The sequence below is a fragment of the Sinocyclocheilus anshuiensis genome, unplaced genomic scaffold, assembly GCF_001515605.1.
Source record: "Sinocyclocheilus anshuiensis isolate Anshui unplaced genomic scaffold, SAMN03320099.WGS_v1.1 scaffold1087, whole genome shotgun sequence".
Lineage (NCBI taxonomy): Eukaryota > Metazoa > Chordata > Actinopteri > Cypriniformes > Cyprinidae > Sinocyclocheilus > Sinocyclocheilus anshuiensis.
This window is the reverse complement of record NW_015544199.1, coordinates 6,974-24,306: the sequence shown is the minus strand read 5'-3', so window position 1 is coordinate 24,306 and position 17,333 is coordinate 6,974. Positions and strand designations below refer to the sequence as shown.

Sequence of the window (17,333 nt, the reverse complement as noted above, 5' to 3'; positions counted from 1 at the left end):
AGTTACCCTGATTTGAGGTGTTTTTGGAACCAAAAGCGAGTTACAGGTTTGTTGGAGTCGTCTAGAAATAGAGGTTCAAGAGGGGATTTTGTCTGGGAGTTTCTGAATTGGATGTATGCGAGGACAGTTTGGTATGGTTGGATTGGTGATGGGAGGTTGGAAATATAGCTAAAATGGCCTTTCCTAGCTTGGTCTGTCTTGCTTTGTTTAATCAAAATGGAGATTGTTTCACTGTCGAGGACGGATAAGTCTGAGATGGTGTGGTGGACTTTTGAATTGAATTTAGAAGTGATAGCGAGTTCCGAACATCTGAGAAAACCAAAAAAGGTCAGGATAAACATAGCGTTGAGTGTGCGGGCGGTATTAATGGGCCCGTAGCCTGAATGGAGGGTATGAATACATTTTGTGAGAATGTCTAGAGTTATTGGTTGTCTGGTGTCGGGGCGGGTGGGCTGGGATCGTTGAATCCCTTTGATCAAGAGGGAGATTTGGGAATTGTTAATTTCGGGGGAGGAAGTGCCAAAAATCTATTTGTGAAAAAATTGGACGCCACTCAGGTACCCTTTGATGGACCCAACTTGGAAGCCCTTAACGCTGTTGAGGTAGGAGACAAATGAGGAGATTGAGAGAAGAGAGAAATTGGGAAACGGCAGGTTATATGAAAGGTGGAATGCTTTAAAACACCTCCACGCTGTCACATAAGACTGGAAGGTTCTGGGAGCCACTGCTTGGAGGATGGTGTTGAGCGATGCATCGAGAAGGGGTTTTAACGGGTGGGCTACGGAAATATTAGTTCTGAATAATGAGGCACTGGAGTTGGGAATTGGTCCGCATCTGTAGCCCTCAGGACAGACACGGGATGGCAGGCCCCCAGAGCGGTACCCATTCCGGGACCCATGGCGGATCAGGCAGTTCGGGGTGCCATGGTGGAGCAGGCAGACTAGGAAGCCCTGGTGGAGCAGGCAGACTAGGAAGCCATGGCGGAGCAGGCAGACTATGAAGCCATGGCGGAGCAGGCAGACTATGAAGCCATGGCGGAGCAGGCAGACTATGAAGCCATGGCGGAGCAGGCAGACTATGAAGCCATGGTGGAGCAGGCAGACTAGGAAGCCATGGCGGAGCAGGCAGACTATGAAGCCATGGCGGAGCAGGCAGACTAGGAGCCCATGGCAGAGCAGACAGTTCAGGAGGCCATGGCAGAGCAGACAGTTCAGGAGGCCATGGCGGAGCAGACAGTTCAAGAGGCCATGGCGGATCAGACAGCTCGGGGAGCCATGGCGGAGCGGCCTCCGTGGCTTCGGCCTTGGCCTCGGCACTCGGCCCGGCCTCTACGGCCGGAGCCCTATAACCCCACCCCCCAAAAAAAATACTTGGGGAAAATATCAACCTCTAAGGCCCTCCGTGGGCCTGACTCGGGTACTGTGGCCCTCCCTGGGCTTAATTTGGGGACTGGAGCCCTCCTAGGGCTGGACGTGGGAACTGGAGCCCTCCTTGGGTAGACATGGGGACTGGAGCCCTCCATGGGCTGGACGTGGGAACTGGAGCCCTCTCTGGGCTAAACTCGGGGACTGGAGCCCTCTGTGGGCTAAACTCGGGGACTGGAGCACTCTCTGGGCTAAACTTGGGGACTGGAGCTCTCTCTGGGCTAAACTCAGGGACTGGAGCCCTCTCTGGGCTAGACTCGGAGCCCTCTCTGGGTTAAACTCTGGGATTGGAGCTCTCTCTGGGCTAAACTCGGGGACTAGAGTTCTCTCTGGGCTAAACTCGTGGGCAGGAGACCTCACTGAGCTAAACTCGGGGACAGGAGCCCGCACTGGGCCAATCTCGGGGACAGATTTCCGAGCGGCCGACGGGCTTGACAATGGAGCGGCCGGCAGGCTTGACTGAGGAACGGCCGGGGGGCTTGACTGAGGAGCGGTCGGCAGGCTTGACTGAGGAACGGCCAGCGGTCTAGACTTCGGAGCGGCCGGCGGGCTTGGGAATGACAGACACTGGAGGATCCCTTCCCTCCAGCTTAGTCCCGTGATGTCTGGGAGGTCCACAGGGCGATGGTAATTGGCCCCGTGCCAGAACAGAGAGTTGACGGTGGCGTCATCTAAAGCCGTTGCTGCGGCGAGCCCGCAGAACTCCCAGGCATACTCGACGAAGGGGAGATCACTATGGGTTAGGGCAATGAATCGAGCCGCGATCTCCATAATCGCAGGGGAAAGAAGGAGAAGGGGCATCGCTTACTGTTTGCTTTGGTCCGATATTCTGTCACGCTTTGCCTACTGTGCAGGAGACGAGGAGATGAAGGAGAATTAACATCAAAGGTCTTTATTCTTTCAAACAGGCAGGAACGCACACGTAGGGAGAGGATTGACAAACATTCAATACCGGACAAAGAAACTAGAACTGGAAACACTTTAAATACACAGGATTTGACGAGAAACACCTGGAATCAATAAACATAATAAAACATGAGGGAAAACTGGGTCATGGAACACGTGGGGAGCAAAACACAAGACACAGGACTGACAAGAGGGTGGATGATACGAGGATTATTCTGTCGATTTTTTCCTTGAGTCTAAATTAATGCCCAGGAACTCGATGGAAGTGGCAGGACCCATGGTTTTTTTCCTGGGCGATAGGAATTCCAAGCTCGGAAAAAACTTTTTGAACTCTAAGGATATGCACGGCTGGGAGAGCTTCGGGAGGCGAGATGATTAGAAAGTCATCGAGTAAGACAAAATCCAACAAACAGCCTCTGATAGCATGTCAAAAATCTTGGGGCTGCTTTTGCAACCGAAAGTTAAACGTACAGCGAAATAGAATTTCCCGTGCCAGCCATGAATCCGGATGGATGGGCATTACTTTGAATGCTGTGGTGATGTCGATTTTTGCCATCCAAGCACCGTGACCCACGATTTTTAACATATCGATCACATGACCAACATCGTGGCATTTGAGAGAAAATTCGTCAAGAGGAATCAAGCTGTTTATGCTTGGGAACGGGGAATTATGAGGAGCTGACAAGTTGATTATGAGGCGTTTCTTACCCAAAATTTTTCTGGTGGCTACTCCAATGGGGCTAATTCGGAAAACTGGAAAGGAGTGAGCGTCGAAAGGGCCGATCATGAAACCTGAATCTACTTCTTTTTTAATCAGATTATCTACGACATCGGGCTCTGCGAGAGTGGATTGGAGGTTGTTACAGGTAATGCTTTCAGAAAGCCGGCATTCTACGCCGGTTTTAAAACCGTGTTTGAGGCCGGACAGCAGATAATTAGTGAATTCGGTGTCTGGGTGGTTACATAGTTCGATAGATAGGCGAGAAATATTCACAGGAGACGATAAGTAGTTGTTTTTTATTTTTTAATAGCTGATTTCCTTACAGTACATACATGACGGGCATGAGCACCGCCACAAAAACATCAGATATGGATATACCAGCAATGCTCTCTGGAGCATTTGCTGACATTGAATTGATTGCAGGGCTGCCTGCTGTCAGTAGAAGGAGCATTCCTTCTAAAATCCAGATTTACGTTGGTTGCGGGTCTTGGCATGTAGCTAGTAGATTTAACTGGGGATGTGACTGGGCAGGGAGGAATGGAGGGGTTAATTTGTGGACATAGCATAGTGGAATGAGCCACTGACCTGCAGACCGCGCATGAGATGTTTCTGCAGCCTAGAAACACTCTGTTGTGAAGGTCGGGGTTGATTGCGCCCCAGTACGGGCATTGGTTCCACTGGGAGTCCCGTACTGCGCATTTTGCCGAGAAGAGCTTGTGGTAGGTGTAGAAATGCCCTCCTCTGTAGGACAATGCGAGCTCAGCTATTAGCGCCAAATAATCGTTTAGTTTGCACCGCCTATGGGGAAAGGCAGAGCAGATTAATTCAGTGTACCGGCTGAACGCAATTGTAAATTCAGAAATTGACAATATGCGTGATGAGAGTGGGTTTTGGTTTTTTAGAGTTACTGAAAAGTCTCCGCAGTCCATTTGGTGGTTAGATTCGGGCGCAGGAATCAGAGAAAGTAGACTTGAGAGGTCTATGTCCACACCTGTTAGTATCTGTGCTCGGATGTTGTGAGCCACTGATGGTGGCTCCGAGGCGACAGCATTTGATGGGACAGGCAGAGGTGTTGCTGTGAATAGAGAATATTGTGATTTTGAGTGCAGTAGAGAGGAGTAAGGGAGAGGAGGAGGAGCCGCGATTGTCGACGGAGGTAGCCTCATGCTTGGATCGGGTTCTGAAGTTTGAGGAGGTAGACTGTAGTAGGGAAATGGAGCAAAAGACTGAGATGTGTGGGCCTGTGTAGCAAGCTGAGGCAGAGTGTTTGTGACACCCTGAAGAGGTTGTGTAGCTTGCGCCGCTAGCGGAGGCAGCCTCATGCTAGTGTTTGCTACGGGAGCTGGAGGCCACTGAAAAGAAAAGAGATTATCAGTAGCAGGACCAGACTGAGAGGCTGATGGAGGGCCAGTGGGCCCGGCTGCATACGGCGCTGCGGCAGGGAGAGCTGCCGTGAACTCTGCAGTGGTGAGCTCTGAGGCGCGGCCCAGGCTTGCTGAAGGCCTGCCGCTGTGGGAGGACCGGATCTTGAGCAGATGAAGGAGGTGTTGAGCGAGGCGAGTTCGGGGCCTTGCGGGCTTTAGTCGCTTTGTTGGCTGCCTTGGGGGCTGCAGTGGATTTTGGCGTGAGGTTGGCTGATCGCAAGGTAACGTAAAGATCGTAAAGTTCTGCTTTGTTCATCCTTCGCGAGAACTGCACTTCGGAATTGATCAGCGCTTGCCTCAAGCTTAACACTGTCCACTTCTCAATAGGAGGAATTGTTGACCCCGCTGAACAATAGGAGGACGCCGGGGAAGCAATTGGAGGTCTCTCTGGTGGAGGTGAGGATTGGCCTCGGCGTCTTGGTGAGCGTGTGGCTCCGTGGCTTTGTTTGGCAGTGGAGTGATGGTCCTGGGTCCGGCAGATTGCGGCGTAGGATCCGAGGAGAATTCGGGCTCGTCGTTGGATGGAGACAGTTTGATTTGCGACATTGTGCAAAAAGAGCAAAGTGAAACGCTGGAAAAACTGTCAAGGAACAAAGTTAAGTCTGCTGTGTATATATACACACCTCTTATCTTGTTACAGTTTTTCTGAATTGCTAAAACACTAAACCCCAATCTCTGAACCAAATTCTCACTAGCTTAAACCAATTTGTCGAATAAAGCACTCTTTCTGCTAAACCTTAAACACGTTCAGGCAGTTAGGCTCTATTTGCAAATCTCATGCACTCTTTTTGCAAAACTCTAAACATTCTCTTTCACTTAAACACTGATCACACTGTGATGCATTTGTGCTGCAAAATGCTAAACACAAGCGGCAAAAGTTAAACACAACTAAAGCACAGTTGTCATCGTTTACACACAATGATTCAAAATTGTTCACACTTGTTTCTAATGATGTGATCAAACCAACTGTACAACATATGAGTCAGTTCAGAGTGCACAAGTGTCACAGGTGACTGAATGATGATACGAACAATAGATGGACACAATCTGAGAAGGAGAGGAGGAAGAGTACATGTAAGAAGTGGAGGATGAGGAGAGAAAGAGTAAGGTTTAGAGAGTGTTATCAAGGCTGGATCTGTCAGACCACAGGGTTTTTTCTCTTTGTCTAGCAAAAAAGACTACATTACTTGTGATGTGGACTTGTCAGGCCGGACCCGAGCACAAAGACATGATGCTGAGACAGAATGAGTCTCTCATTGACCCTGATTTTACAATTGCACAACTTACAGTATTTGAGTGAACTGTAACATGCTTTTCATTTAGAGTTTTACAGTATTTTACCTTTTTGGCCTTTGCAGTTGGACTGCATTATTTTTGCAGTAACCAAGTGCTGAATATATACAAACATTCAGTACTGTTCAATATTCAGCACAATACTATTCTTGCAGTACATACAGTAGGCCTATACAATATATTCACCTTACTCAGTTGCAATTACTATACTTTTTTACAGAATTGTAAAACATGGCTCGTTCTGACCGTCTCTGTCTGCTCAGGTGTTTTATTATCACGAGAGGCCGTTTGCTCCTCTGGAGGGCCGCTTTAGGAAGAAGGTGGAGTGGGCTGGAGACATCAGCGGCCGTGATGCGTCTGTGGTTCTGCGAAGAGTGCCGTTCTCATTTAACGGGACGTTCAGCTGTCAGGTGAAGAACCCGCCGGATGTTCACGGGAACGTGGGTGTGGTGTGTCTGCAGGTCGTCAGCACAGGTGAGCGTTAGTGAAGCTTCAGAATCACTGATTCAGAGCGCAGATCAAACGGCCAGAGTCACATGGTTTCAGTAAACGACGCGTTACATTATAACTGATTTGGAACGGTTCGATGTTTCAGTGGTTTGCTGCTGATCTCTGTGAACCCGTGAACCAGTGTCTATATGGATTTTAGTTGATTTCGGATAAATTTGATAGACATGCGGACATTTTAATTACACATTTGTATAATAAATGTATAATAAAATGTTTCTATTAAAAAGTCACATTTCCACAAATTAGGGCCTTAGATCAGAGCAGAGTCTAAAGTCATGGCATTAAATGTTGCGTACACTGCAAAACATAAATATCTTTCTCTGTATTTCTGTCTTGTTTTTCAGTAGAATTATCATATAAATTGGTTTGTGCAAGCTGTTTTTATGCATCTTAGACTGTTTAGCATGTTTTTATTGCATTTACACGTTTGTGACCAGAGTGTGGCTTCGAAACAGCGAATCGTTTTGCGAAGCAGTTGGTTCAAAATTTTCGAAAGCTGACGATGGTTCGGTCTGAGAGTCTGTCGCTGCACACGCGTGTCGCTCACATGATCTTGTGATTCCAGCCTCGCTCTCTGAGATCCTGATTCTCTGTGTGGCCATCGGAGGCACCATTCTGCTGATTCTGCTGCTGGTGATGATCGCGGCGTTGCTGCGCCGCTGTCACAGATGGAGGAACCCAGAACCAAACCACACCGTCTTCCGACACGAGCACAACCTGATCAGCTGCTGAGAACACACACACAACACTCTCACACACACACACTCACACACACTCACACACTCACACACTCCAGCAAATCCAGCAAGACTGTCAGCAATCGCACCAGCAGCTACTAATCAAACAGGTTGATGTGACTTTGAGAGTTTTCTGGAGTTGATATGCCTTCATCTCATTAGTCCTGCTGTTCATCAAGCTTCAGGCTCTACCCGGTAACCAGCAGACCTTGGTTGCTATGGTTATATCTCTCTCTATTCGCTGTCCTGTAGCTCTCTTCACCTCTTTTTACACTGCTATTGCAGATGATGATGATGATGATGATGATGAAGTGCAGGTATGACTGAATGAAGGCACTGCAGTGGCTGTGGTTTGATGTCCTCGTGTGTCTATATCAACCAGAACCATTCATCTGATAATATTGTCCATCGGCCAATAACTGTTTGATGATTAACAGTAATATTACCTCCATACCTCAGTACCAAAATCGACTGATAGGTTTGTCATTGGATGATCAATGGGTGAATCTCATGAAAACATGGTCACATTATATTTCATCCAAAAGAAACTATATGTATATTGCATTAAATATCAATATATTTTCATGATTATTGAGCTGTTTTTCTGTTTACTGTAATGCATTTTATTAATACTCATTACTTTCAAGAGTGATTCTTTATTGAAATTTATTTTTATTACACACAATTTTCAAATAATGTTGAGGAGATTTTTATTGAATTTTGTGTGATGTTATAGTTTAGCACTGGACATTAAAAACTTTCATGCATTAATGAAAAAGTAAACATGAAGCTAAAATGTTATTTTTAAATGAATGACTGCCGACTCTTTAATAAAAAAAAAAAAAACAATGTTCTGTAAAGGAGGATGAAATGTAACACGTTTAAAGATCACACAAGGTTTTATTGTATCATTTCGTGTTATTTGCATTTCTGTTAAACAGTACTATATTTACAGGGTGCGACAGATGTAAACGTTCAAATAAACAACATTTAAAACATGTACCATGTTTAATTTCTCGAAAATCTGTCTCAGTCTGATGCGTGTTTCTGAACTGTGTGTGTGTGCGTGCAGCTGCCCATTTCAGGTACAGAGATTGTATATTATCAGGGCCTGATGATTTTTTAACATATATATTGTTTTTCAAGTTTATTAGTGATCTGTTGACCGTAAACTCTGTGAATTCTGTTTAATGTATGCCGAAAGGCTCAGCCACAAGGGTATCCCAAAGGAGAAATAAACTGTATTATCATTTACTGATCATGATTTAATAATATTATAAATAATAATAATAATATATTAGAATAGTAATAATAATGTTCATAATAATAATAATATATTACCATTAACAAAATCACATTAAATTATTTTTAACCTAAATGAAGAATGAATGGATGTAGATTGCCCTCCCAAACAACAGTCCATGCATAAGTGAGACTGAAAGACCTGGAGCTGGCCAACCTCTTTTTGATTTCTTTCCTATTGTCATCAATAATGATTATTTGAACATAGATAGATACACAATAAATTACATAAAGGGCATCATTGTTATCAGATCTATTATATTCTAATTATTTGATGCCTTATGATGTAATATAACAAAGAATTTGCTTTAGAATTAATTAATTTTCTGTTTGTGGCTCAGTGTATCCAGAATTTTCATCCAGGTGCATCAACAGTAAATTTACTTATTTCTGTTTATTTTATAAAGTAATATATAATTATAAGTAAATAGTAATATATTGAATACATATATAATTAAATTTTCGTTTTATTATTGACCAATAGTTGGCGCTAGAGAGTGCGAAGAAAGTGACGCACTTTTCCAGAACAATGTTACTCGTGGGGACTGCAGTATTCTGTGTGACCACCAGGAGCGCATAGTTACACAGTCACACACATTTTTGTCTTGAAATCCGTCCTTAAGAGGACTTTGAAAAAAACACATGGGGCGTGTCCAAACACTGTTTGGGAGGTGCCTGTGGGGCTTTGCCCGTGGGGACCTCATTTTATTCAGGTCGAAGTCCTCACCAGAATAGAAAAACAAGAACACGCACACACACGCACTCACGCACACACACGCACACACACACACACACACACAGTGAAGGTTTAGTTGTTTTCTCTCTGAAGCGCTCAGGCGCCCTCTAGTGTTCAGAGCGCCGCTGCTGTCACGTGACCGACTCTCGGTTTCTAGTCATTAACTGTAACAGAAATTAATCTTATTTCAGTCCTTTTCATTAAGCTCATTTCTCCTTAGCAGGAAACAGTCTAAACCAACCCTCGTCTCAGAATAACCAAAATCATGGAAACTCATGAGCACATGTGATGCTTTCAGGATTAATTTCTGAGATATTTTGAGTTATCATAGACTCATGATAATAACTATCATCATCAAACAGCTGCCATTCAGTTGAATTAATGAAAATAGAATCGACTGTCAATATACTCTGACATACAGCCTTTCAGACACACAGAAAGAGTTTATACCACTCACATCATAACTGATGTATTGATCATATATAAGCTATAAAATTACTTGTGCACTGGGTTTAAAGTGTTTAGTGAGGTTAAGAGGTAACAGGTAACAGGGTTTGGGGCAGTAACAGTGCTTTAGAGTCAGTGGTGTAACTTCCGGTCTCACCTGTTGGGCAGGTATCAAACATGGAGGACAAAAACAAACCAGCCACATAAACGCGACTAATCTGCTCAAATACCTGCTCATATTCACTCATAATCACTCGCATGTGATCATATATGTCCTGTGATCTGTCATGGATGTGAACAGAAGCTTGTCTAAAGGAGTTTTATCGGGTGTTTTCGTCGTTTTCGGTGAGTTCTGGGTGTTTTTATTCGCTCGGCTTTGAAGCGGAATAAAGTTTGAAGAACTTTAATAACCGGGTTTGAGAGGGTTTGTCGCTTCTTAAAGACTATAAATGGGTAACTCGGTGTCATTAGAGATGCGTTGAGTCTGTTTGGGTGAAAGACACACGAGCTAGAGAGCTGTCAATCATCTGCCGTGTGTAAATATCCATAACACCGAGCTATAGATCAGTTACAGATCAGTTATTCCGGAGAAACCTAGCATTCAGTTCCTATGATGGTATTTTTCAACAGTTAAAATGCCACTGCTGTCATTATATGGTTATGTTTTTATAATATCTTTTTATAATCACACTTCATTCACTGGTTATATCTGTCATGTGTGATATTTGAACATCACTAGGGTTTTACACTGAATGGCATGATACTGAAGGTCATGTGTGAACCAAAACACTCTTTACACTCATGAATTAGCGTTTAGATGACGTGAGCGGGCGTGTGACGTCACGCGGTGACATCACGGCTCGTCCCAGAAGTGACGTCATCGTGATGATCTGGAGCTCTTACACAAACTGATGCGGTTTAATTTACTGGATCTTCAGGCATCAGTGTTTCTGGACACAGGTTATGCTCATAATGTCCTGCCAGATGCATACACCACTTAGTCTTAGAAGTTAGTGATGCATTTTTTTTCTGGCCGTAACTTTTTTTTTTGTTTGTTTGTCTTTTGCATAAAAAGGTAGATTGGTCTAATTTGAATCTAAAAAGTATGACTGATTATTCCTTGGCTAGCTGCTAGTTGGCCAGAGTAGTTATAAAGACACTGTCTTAACGTAGTAGATGTGTTTATGCAGTGAACTGTGATTTAACTGTGTTCACTCAGCTCTAGTGTTTGATATGATATCAGAGTTTAATTTGCAGTTTATGATTTTTATTGTTCTGAGTAACTGAACATCAGATATGACAGATATCTGCTTCATCCGCTGCAGCATAACAGTGTACACTAGTGAACCACACTGAGAGTGAGTGATGCAACAACTCTATGTACAGCAGCACAAGTACCTCTGAGAGTTAGTACACATGTAGTTGCAAAGTTACTTATAGTTAGTAGAATGTCTGAAGTGGACTATCAAAATAAAGTGTAACCCTTTATCCTTATAAAAATACCCAGGATCACTTGAAGAACACAGATAAACCATATATTGTCACAATCGTACAGTCGTGGTCAGAATTATTGGCACCCTTGGTAAATATGAGCAAAGAAGGCTGTGTAAATAAATCTGCATTGTTAATCATTTTGATCTTTTATTAAAAAAATTCACATAAATCTAACCTTTCATTGGAGAATAAGAATTTAAAATGGGGGGAAATATCATTATGACATAAATGTTTTTCTCTAATACACAGTGGACACAATTAACGGCACCCTTTTATTCAATGCTTTTTTAACCTCCATTTGGCATAATAACAGCTCTGAGTTTTCTCCTATAATGCGTGATGAGGTTAGAGAGCACCTGACAAGAGATCAGAGACCTTTCCTTCATCCAGAATCTCTCCAGACCCTTCAGATCCCCAGCTCCTCCTCTTCAGTTCACCACTCATCTTCTATAGGCTTCAGCTCAGAGGACTGGGACAGCCAGAGCAGAAGCTTGGTTTTGTGCCCAGCGACCCATTTTTGTGTTGTTTTTAAGGTTTGTTTTTGGATTATTGTCCGGTTGGAAGATCCAAACATGGCTTATTATAAGATTTCTAACAGAGTCAGTCACTTACTGATTTTTTATCTGTTGGTATTTGATAGAATGCATGATGCCGTGTGTCTAAACAAGATGTCCAGCAGAAATATAATGTATCTAAACAAGATGTCCAGGACCTCAAGCAAAAAATATAGGCCCGCAACATTAAAAATACAGCAGTATATTTCATTGTACACACATTGGGTACTTTTTATCCCTGTGTGCACCAAACCCATCTTGAGTGTCTGTTGCTAAAAAGCTAATTTTTTAGTTACATCTGAGCATAGAAGCCAATCCCATTGAAGTTCCAGTCGTGTCTGATAACTGAATATGCTGGGGATTGTTTTTGGATGAGAGCATTTTCTTTTCTTGATTTTTTTCTTGAAGCCCTCCCAAACAACATGTGGTGTAGGTGCTGTTTGATCGTTTTTTTAAAGGTTTTCTGACCCGAGACTCAACTAATCTCTGCGGTTCTCCAGCTGTGGTCCTTGGAGAGTCTTTAGCCACTCAAACTCTCCTCCTCAGCGTGCATTAGGACGATATAGACACACGTCCTCTTCCAGGCAGATTCGTAACATTTTCTGTTGATTGGAAATTCTTCATTATTGCTCTGATGGTGGAAATGGGGATTTTCACTGCTCTAGCTCTTTCTTAAAGCCATTTCACTAATTTGTGAAGCTCAATTATCTTTTGCTGCACATCAGAAATATATTCTTTGGTTTTTCTCATTGTGATGATGATGAAGGGAATTTGGCCTTTGTTTTTCCTCCTATTTATATTCCTGTGAAACAGGAAGCCACGGCTGGATAATTTCATGTTCATAATCACCCTGGAGTGCTCAAAATTGTGAATATGAATGGGAATATACTTCAGAGATATTTTACTCATAAGAATTTCTAGGGGTACCAATAATTGTGTCCAACATGTATTAGAGAAAAACATTTATGTCATAATGATATTTCCCCCCATTTTAAATTCTTATTCTCCAATGAAAGGTTAGATTTATGTTAATTTGTTTAATAAAAGATCAAAATGATTAACAATGCAGATTTATTTTCACAGCCTTCTTTGATCATATTTACCAAAGGTGCCAATAATTCTGACCACGACTGTATGTTTATTTTCAAGTTTCCTCAATTAAAATGTCTCTATCTGCGTTTTATTCAGCTACAGCGATAACTGGATTTCCTGGAGCGTGGTCAGTGCTATTACTTCTGCGATGCATATGTGGAGTTTCTGTGCAAGAGCGCCCCCTGGCTTCCAGTATGAATTAAACTGTCATTACATTACGTGTGTGCTCAGTAATGCTCACAACACCCTATTTTGGGTTAAAATAGGAAAGATAATACTTTTCTCTAAAGAAACAGGATTCCCTGATTTATCGTCATTGATGTCGTTATCGCAATAAATACCAGAAATTATAGTGATATATTTTTAAGCCCATATCGCCCATCCCTAGCGAACATCGAGTGTGTGAACACCGACTCACTGTATTGTGATCTGGATTTGTACTCACTGTATTTGTATTGTTGCAGTCTGTAACTTGCAACTATGTGAATTTGTGTGTGTGTGTGTATGTGGGATTCAGTTTTTTGTTATGTGCTGTTATGTCCATTAGGGAAATCTGTGATGTGCTGCCCATGCCTCACTGTAATTGCCCCTTGTGGGATTAATAAAGCAGTAAAGTAAAAACTAAACCAAGTGTGTGGAGGTTGAGTGAACACTGAACACCATGCTTACTGATGTCTCTGTGTGTCAGTGCTGTGGAGGAGCGTGTGTTGTATCTCAGTAGCGGCTCCAGCAGAGGTCAGCGTGGTCAGAGGAGGCACTGTCACCCTGACCTGCTCCTTCACCTCCTCCAGCAGAATCACCAGCCTCATGTCCATCGACTGGACCTTCAGACCCCACAGCGGCGGTCCTGCCAAAACAGTGAGTATATCTTCAGCCTTTCCGTTCATCGTGCAGGAATCACTGGTCAGATTGAGCACCCAAAACCAGTCATAAGGGTCAATTTTCTGAAATTGAGATGTATACATCATCTGAAGCTGAATAAATAATATTTCCATTGATGTATGGTTTGTTAGGATCGGACAATATTTGGCCGAGATACAGCTATTTGAAAATCTGGAATCTGAGGGTGCAAAAAAATGAGTGCCAAATTAAAAGTTTTTGTTTACATAATATATATGTGTGTGTGTATATGTATGTTTATTATGTATATATAAATACACACACACGCATGCATATATTTAAGAAAAATATGTTATGTTCATATATTAAATATATTTATATATAATATAAATTATATGAACATAAATATATAAATGCAAATACATGGAAATATTTTCAAAATATATACTGTATGTGTGTGTATTTATATATGCATAATAAATATACACAGTACACACACACATATACTATGTAAACAAAAACAAACTTTTTTTGGTTGCGATTAATCGTGATTAATCGTTCGACAGCACTAAAAAAAATCAAAATATTGAGAATATCGTCCTTAATGTTATCTAAACGAAGTCCCTCGCAATGCATATTACTAATCAAAAATGAAGTTTTGATATATTTACGGTAGGAAATTTACAAAATATCTTCATGGAACATGATCTTTACTTAATATCCTAATGATTTTTGGCATAAAAGAAAAATGTATAATTTTGACTCATACAATGTATTGTTGGCTATTGCTACAAATATACCCCAGCGACTTAAGACTGCTTTTGTGCTCCAGGGTCACATATGTATTCTAGTATTTAATTGAGGTGTTTATTCTAGTATTTAATGGAGGTGTTTAGAGAGTCTGGCAGTGATTTGCTGGTTCTGATCAGGCTTCACAGCGAATCGTCTGTCTCTCATCAGCACTGCAGAATATGAAAAAAGTGTTGGTTTTGAGCCTTGATCTGTTTCTCTGCAGTTTTTTCACTTCTCGTCTCAAGCGTACCTGCCGGAGGAGGATTATTTTAAAGGTCGTGTGAAGTGGGTCGGCAGCCCGTCGCGGGGAGAAGCATCGATCCAGCTTCTAAACGCCTCGCTCACTGATAACGGCACGTACACCTGCGCCGTACGCAACCCTCCCGATGTCCACGGACACCCGGCCCAGACCGTCCTCACCGTCACACCACAGAGTGAGACACGCATGATATGAGCTCAGAGGAGGTCTCGTTTCACCCCCGAATCTGTGTAGGCATTTAGCATTGTGGCTGTTTTCTTGAGAATTAAGCACATTTGAACTAAATTGAACTAAACTAAACTAAAGCAGCTTCACATGAATAAACAGTAAAATTATTCAAAGGAATCGTTCAGCCAAAAATGAAAATGCACTCACCCTCAGGTCATCAAAGATCAGGATGAGTTTGTGTCTTCATCAGGTTTGTAGAAATGCAGCATTGCATCAGTGTCTCAGCAATGGATGCTCTGCAGTGAATGGGTGCCGTCAGAATGAGAGTCCAAACAGCTGATAAAAACATCACAATAATCCACAAGTAATCCACAGCACTCCAGTCCATCAGTTAAGAGATCTGGAGAAGCAAAAGCTGAAACAATCCAGCATTTTTTGACTAAAATCTGAGTCCATAATTCATAATAATGCTTCCTCCAGTGAAAAACTGGTCTGGTCTGAATCAGGAGAGAAATCTGCACAGATCAAGCACCGTTTACAAGCCAAAACAGCTCTAAAGTCAAGTCAAGTCAAGTCACCATTATTTATACAGGGCTTTTTACAATGCAAATTGTGTCAAAGCAGCTTTACAGTATTAAACAGGGAAACTGTGTCATTCTCTGGCGAGACCAGCAGTTTAATTCTAGACTGCAGCAGAGTCAGATTGTGCAGAGGACTCATCTGGTTTGGACTCATCTCATTTGTTTAGAGCTCATCTAAACATATATGTGGCTGGATTTTGATGCGAGAGACAACAGGAGATGGGCTTTTTCACTGCAGGAAGAGTTATTATGGACGTTATTTTACAAACGGCTTTAGGCATCAAAAATGATGTAATGCTAAATTTCACCAAATCTTTTCCCATGAAGAAACAAACTCATCCTGATCTCGGAAGGCCAGGGGTGAGCACATTTTCATTTTTGTCTGAACTGTATATCTTTAACAATTAATATTGTGTAAAGTGCTATATAAATAAAGGGTGTCATGAATATAATGACACAGTGCTTCCAAAATAAAAAGTAGTATTTTTTGTGGTTTTGTTTTTAATGGGGTGAAATCCGACCCGGACGTTTCCTCGTGAGATTCACCCAGACGCAGTATGATCATAGTTTTACTGGTTCAGTTCTGACGCAGTCTGTGTGTCTGTTAGGGCTGTCGGTGATGTTCACGGATGTCGGCGTGCTGCTGGTGTTTGTTCTGGTGCCGTCAGGAATCATCACGCTGGTGCTGCTGGGTCGAATCCTGTGTCCGTGCTGGTCCGTGAAAGAGAAGAGTCCCGCGGCCCATCACTCGCCCATCGAGGAGGTCACTGGGTAAGAAGTGATGTGCAGGAATCCAGCGGTTCAGAGTGATGTTAGATGTGAGTGATGACTGTGTGTCTGTTCACAGTGATGAGTATTTCTACGGCCAGACGCAGCAGAAATGCTCCCTGTGCTGCTGCTACTTTAAGGTAATCCTCCGTCTGTGTTGGTTTATGTGTGTTGGGAGAGTTTATTTAGACTTTAAACAGAATTGGACGTGTTCATAACTGATTAGCTTAGCAACACTCTTACTGTTACTGAACTGATTTGAATCAACGCTGAACTGAATTGAGTTGAATTATGACATGCAGCACTGGTTCTGGAAGTATTTTTCTCATTTATTTATCTCATAGGGATTTTTTTTAAAAGTCTTCCTTAAAGGATTATAAGCCATGAACCAAACCAACCAGACATGAGGAGAATCGCAATGTTACAAACTTTGATTTGAAGCAAAAAGTAAATGAAAATCAATATAAAGACGAAGATACTCGATTGTGAACTTAACAGCTTTAGTGAAGGAAAGAACTACAACCCAATGAATGACAGAAATTGATTAAAAATAACGGAGAACTAAAGTTATTATTTTTAAGTAAAATGCCAAGTATGCATATATATACTCAAATATTTAAGGAATCTGAGAGCATAGAGAGGCTTAATTAATTTGTGGGAGTGGGTGGAGCTAAATATCTCTTTGTTTGCTGCGACTCTCTGATTGGTGGAATTTTCAGTGCAGCATCATGGGAAATGTAGTTTTTCACCATGAATTTTGTTATTAAACAGGAATATTTTTAAAGTAAGTTGAATTAACGCAAACAGATGGGTTTAATAGAAGCGTACAGAATTGATGAACAACCTCATTGACGCTCACAACAGGTCTATCTGTAAAGATTATTGTTATTGTTCAAAATCAGCTTCCCCATAGAGAAAAAGAATGGAGTTTTCACTTCTGGAACTGACTGTTATGCACTGTTGTCTTCTGTAGAGCTGCTTTACAGATGAAACTCCGTTAGTTTCATAAGTTATGAATTTTGCAACATTAACAATGTTATTTTCCTCTTTATTTTAGTGAAGCTGCTTTTAAATTATGTGTATAAAGCACTATAGAAATAAACTGACTGTGGTGTTTATTTCAGGATTTTGAATATGAGGACGGCTACATGATGCATAAAAAACTGCATGAGCACACCTTCACCGAGTCACAGTGTTAGACGAACAACTCCTGAGTGTGTGTGTGTGTGTGTGTGTGAGAGTGTGTGTGTGTGTGTGTGTGTGTGTGTGTGTGTGTGTGTGTTTT

At 42.2% G+C, this 17,333-nt stretch overlaps 2 protein-coding genes across 2 annotated transcripts in view; both read left to right on the top strand.

The window, feature by feature from the left end:
• Positions 1-7,702, top strand: part of LOC107696789 (myelin protein zero-like protein 2) — an 11,464-nt gene extending 3,762 nt beyond the window's left edge. Inside the window, exons 3-4 of the mRNA XM_016497289.1 lie at positions 6,032-6,242; positions 6,844-7,702. Of these exons, the coding sequence (XP_016352775.1) occupies positions 6,032-6,242; positions 6,844-7,010 (378 nt within the window). The 3' untranslated portion in view covers positions 7,011-7,702. The remainder of the gene's footprint in view (positions 1-6,031; positions 6,243-6,843) is intronic.
• Positions 7,703-9,635: 1,933 nt separating this feature from the next.
• mpzl3 (myelin protein zero-like 3) lies at positions 9,636-17,323 on the top strand. The gene is made up of 6 exons (XM_016497287.1): positions 9,636-9,845; positions 13,329-13,498; positions 14,496-14,706; positions 15,889-16,051; positions 16,128-16,188; positions 17,173-17,323. The coding sequence occupies exons 1-6, from the start codon at positions 9,788-9,790 to the stop codon at positions 17,245-17,247; spliced, it is 738 nt and encodes a 245-aa protein (XP_016352773.1). The 5' UTR covers positions 9,636-9,787; the 3' UTR covers positions 17,248-17,323.
• Positions 17,324-17,333: the final 10 nt, after the last annotated feature.

Bases quoted from the DNA above. Each gene is read 5' to 3' on its own strand.
- mpzl3 (XM_016497287.1), top strand. From the start codon at position 9,788: ATGGATGTGAACAGAAGCTTGTCTAAAGGAGTTTTATCGGGTGTTTTC. The intron at 13,499-14,495 runs GTGAGTATATCT...GTTTCTCTGCAG, and splicing joins GCGGCGGTCCTGCCAAAACA to TTTTTTCACTTCTCGTCTCA. The intron at 16,189-17,172 runs GTAATCCTCCGT...TGTTTATTTCAG, and splicing joins TGTGCTGCTGCTACTTTAAG to GATTTTGAATATGAGGACGG.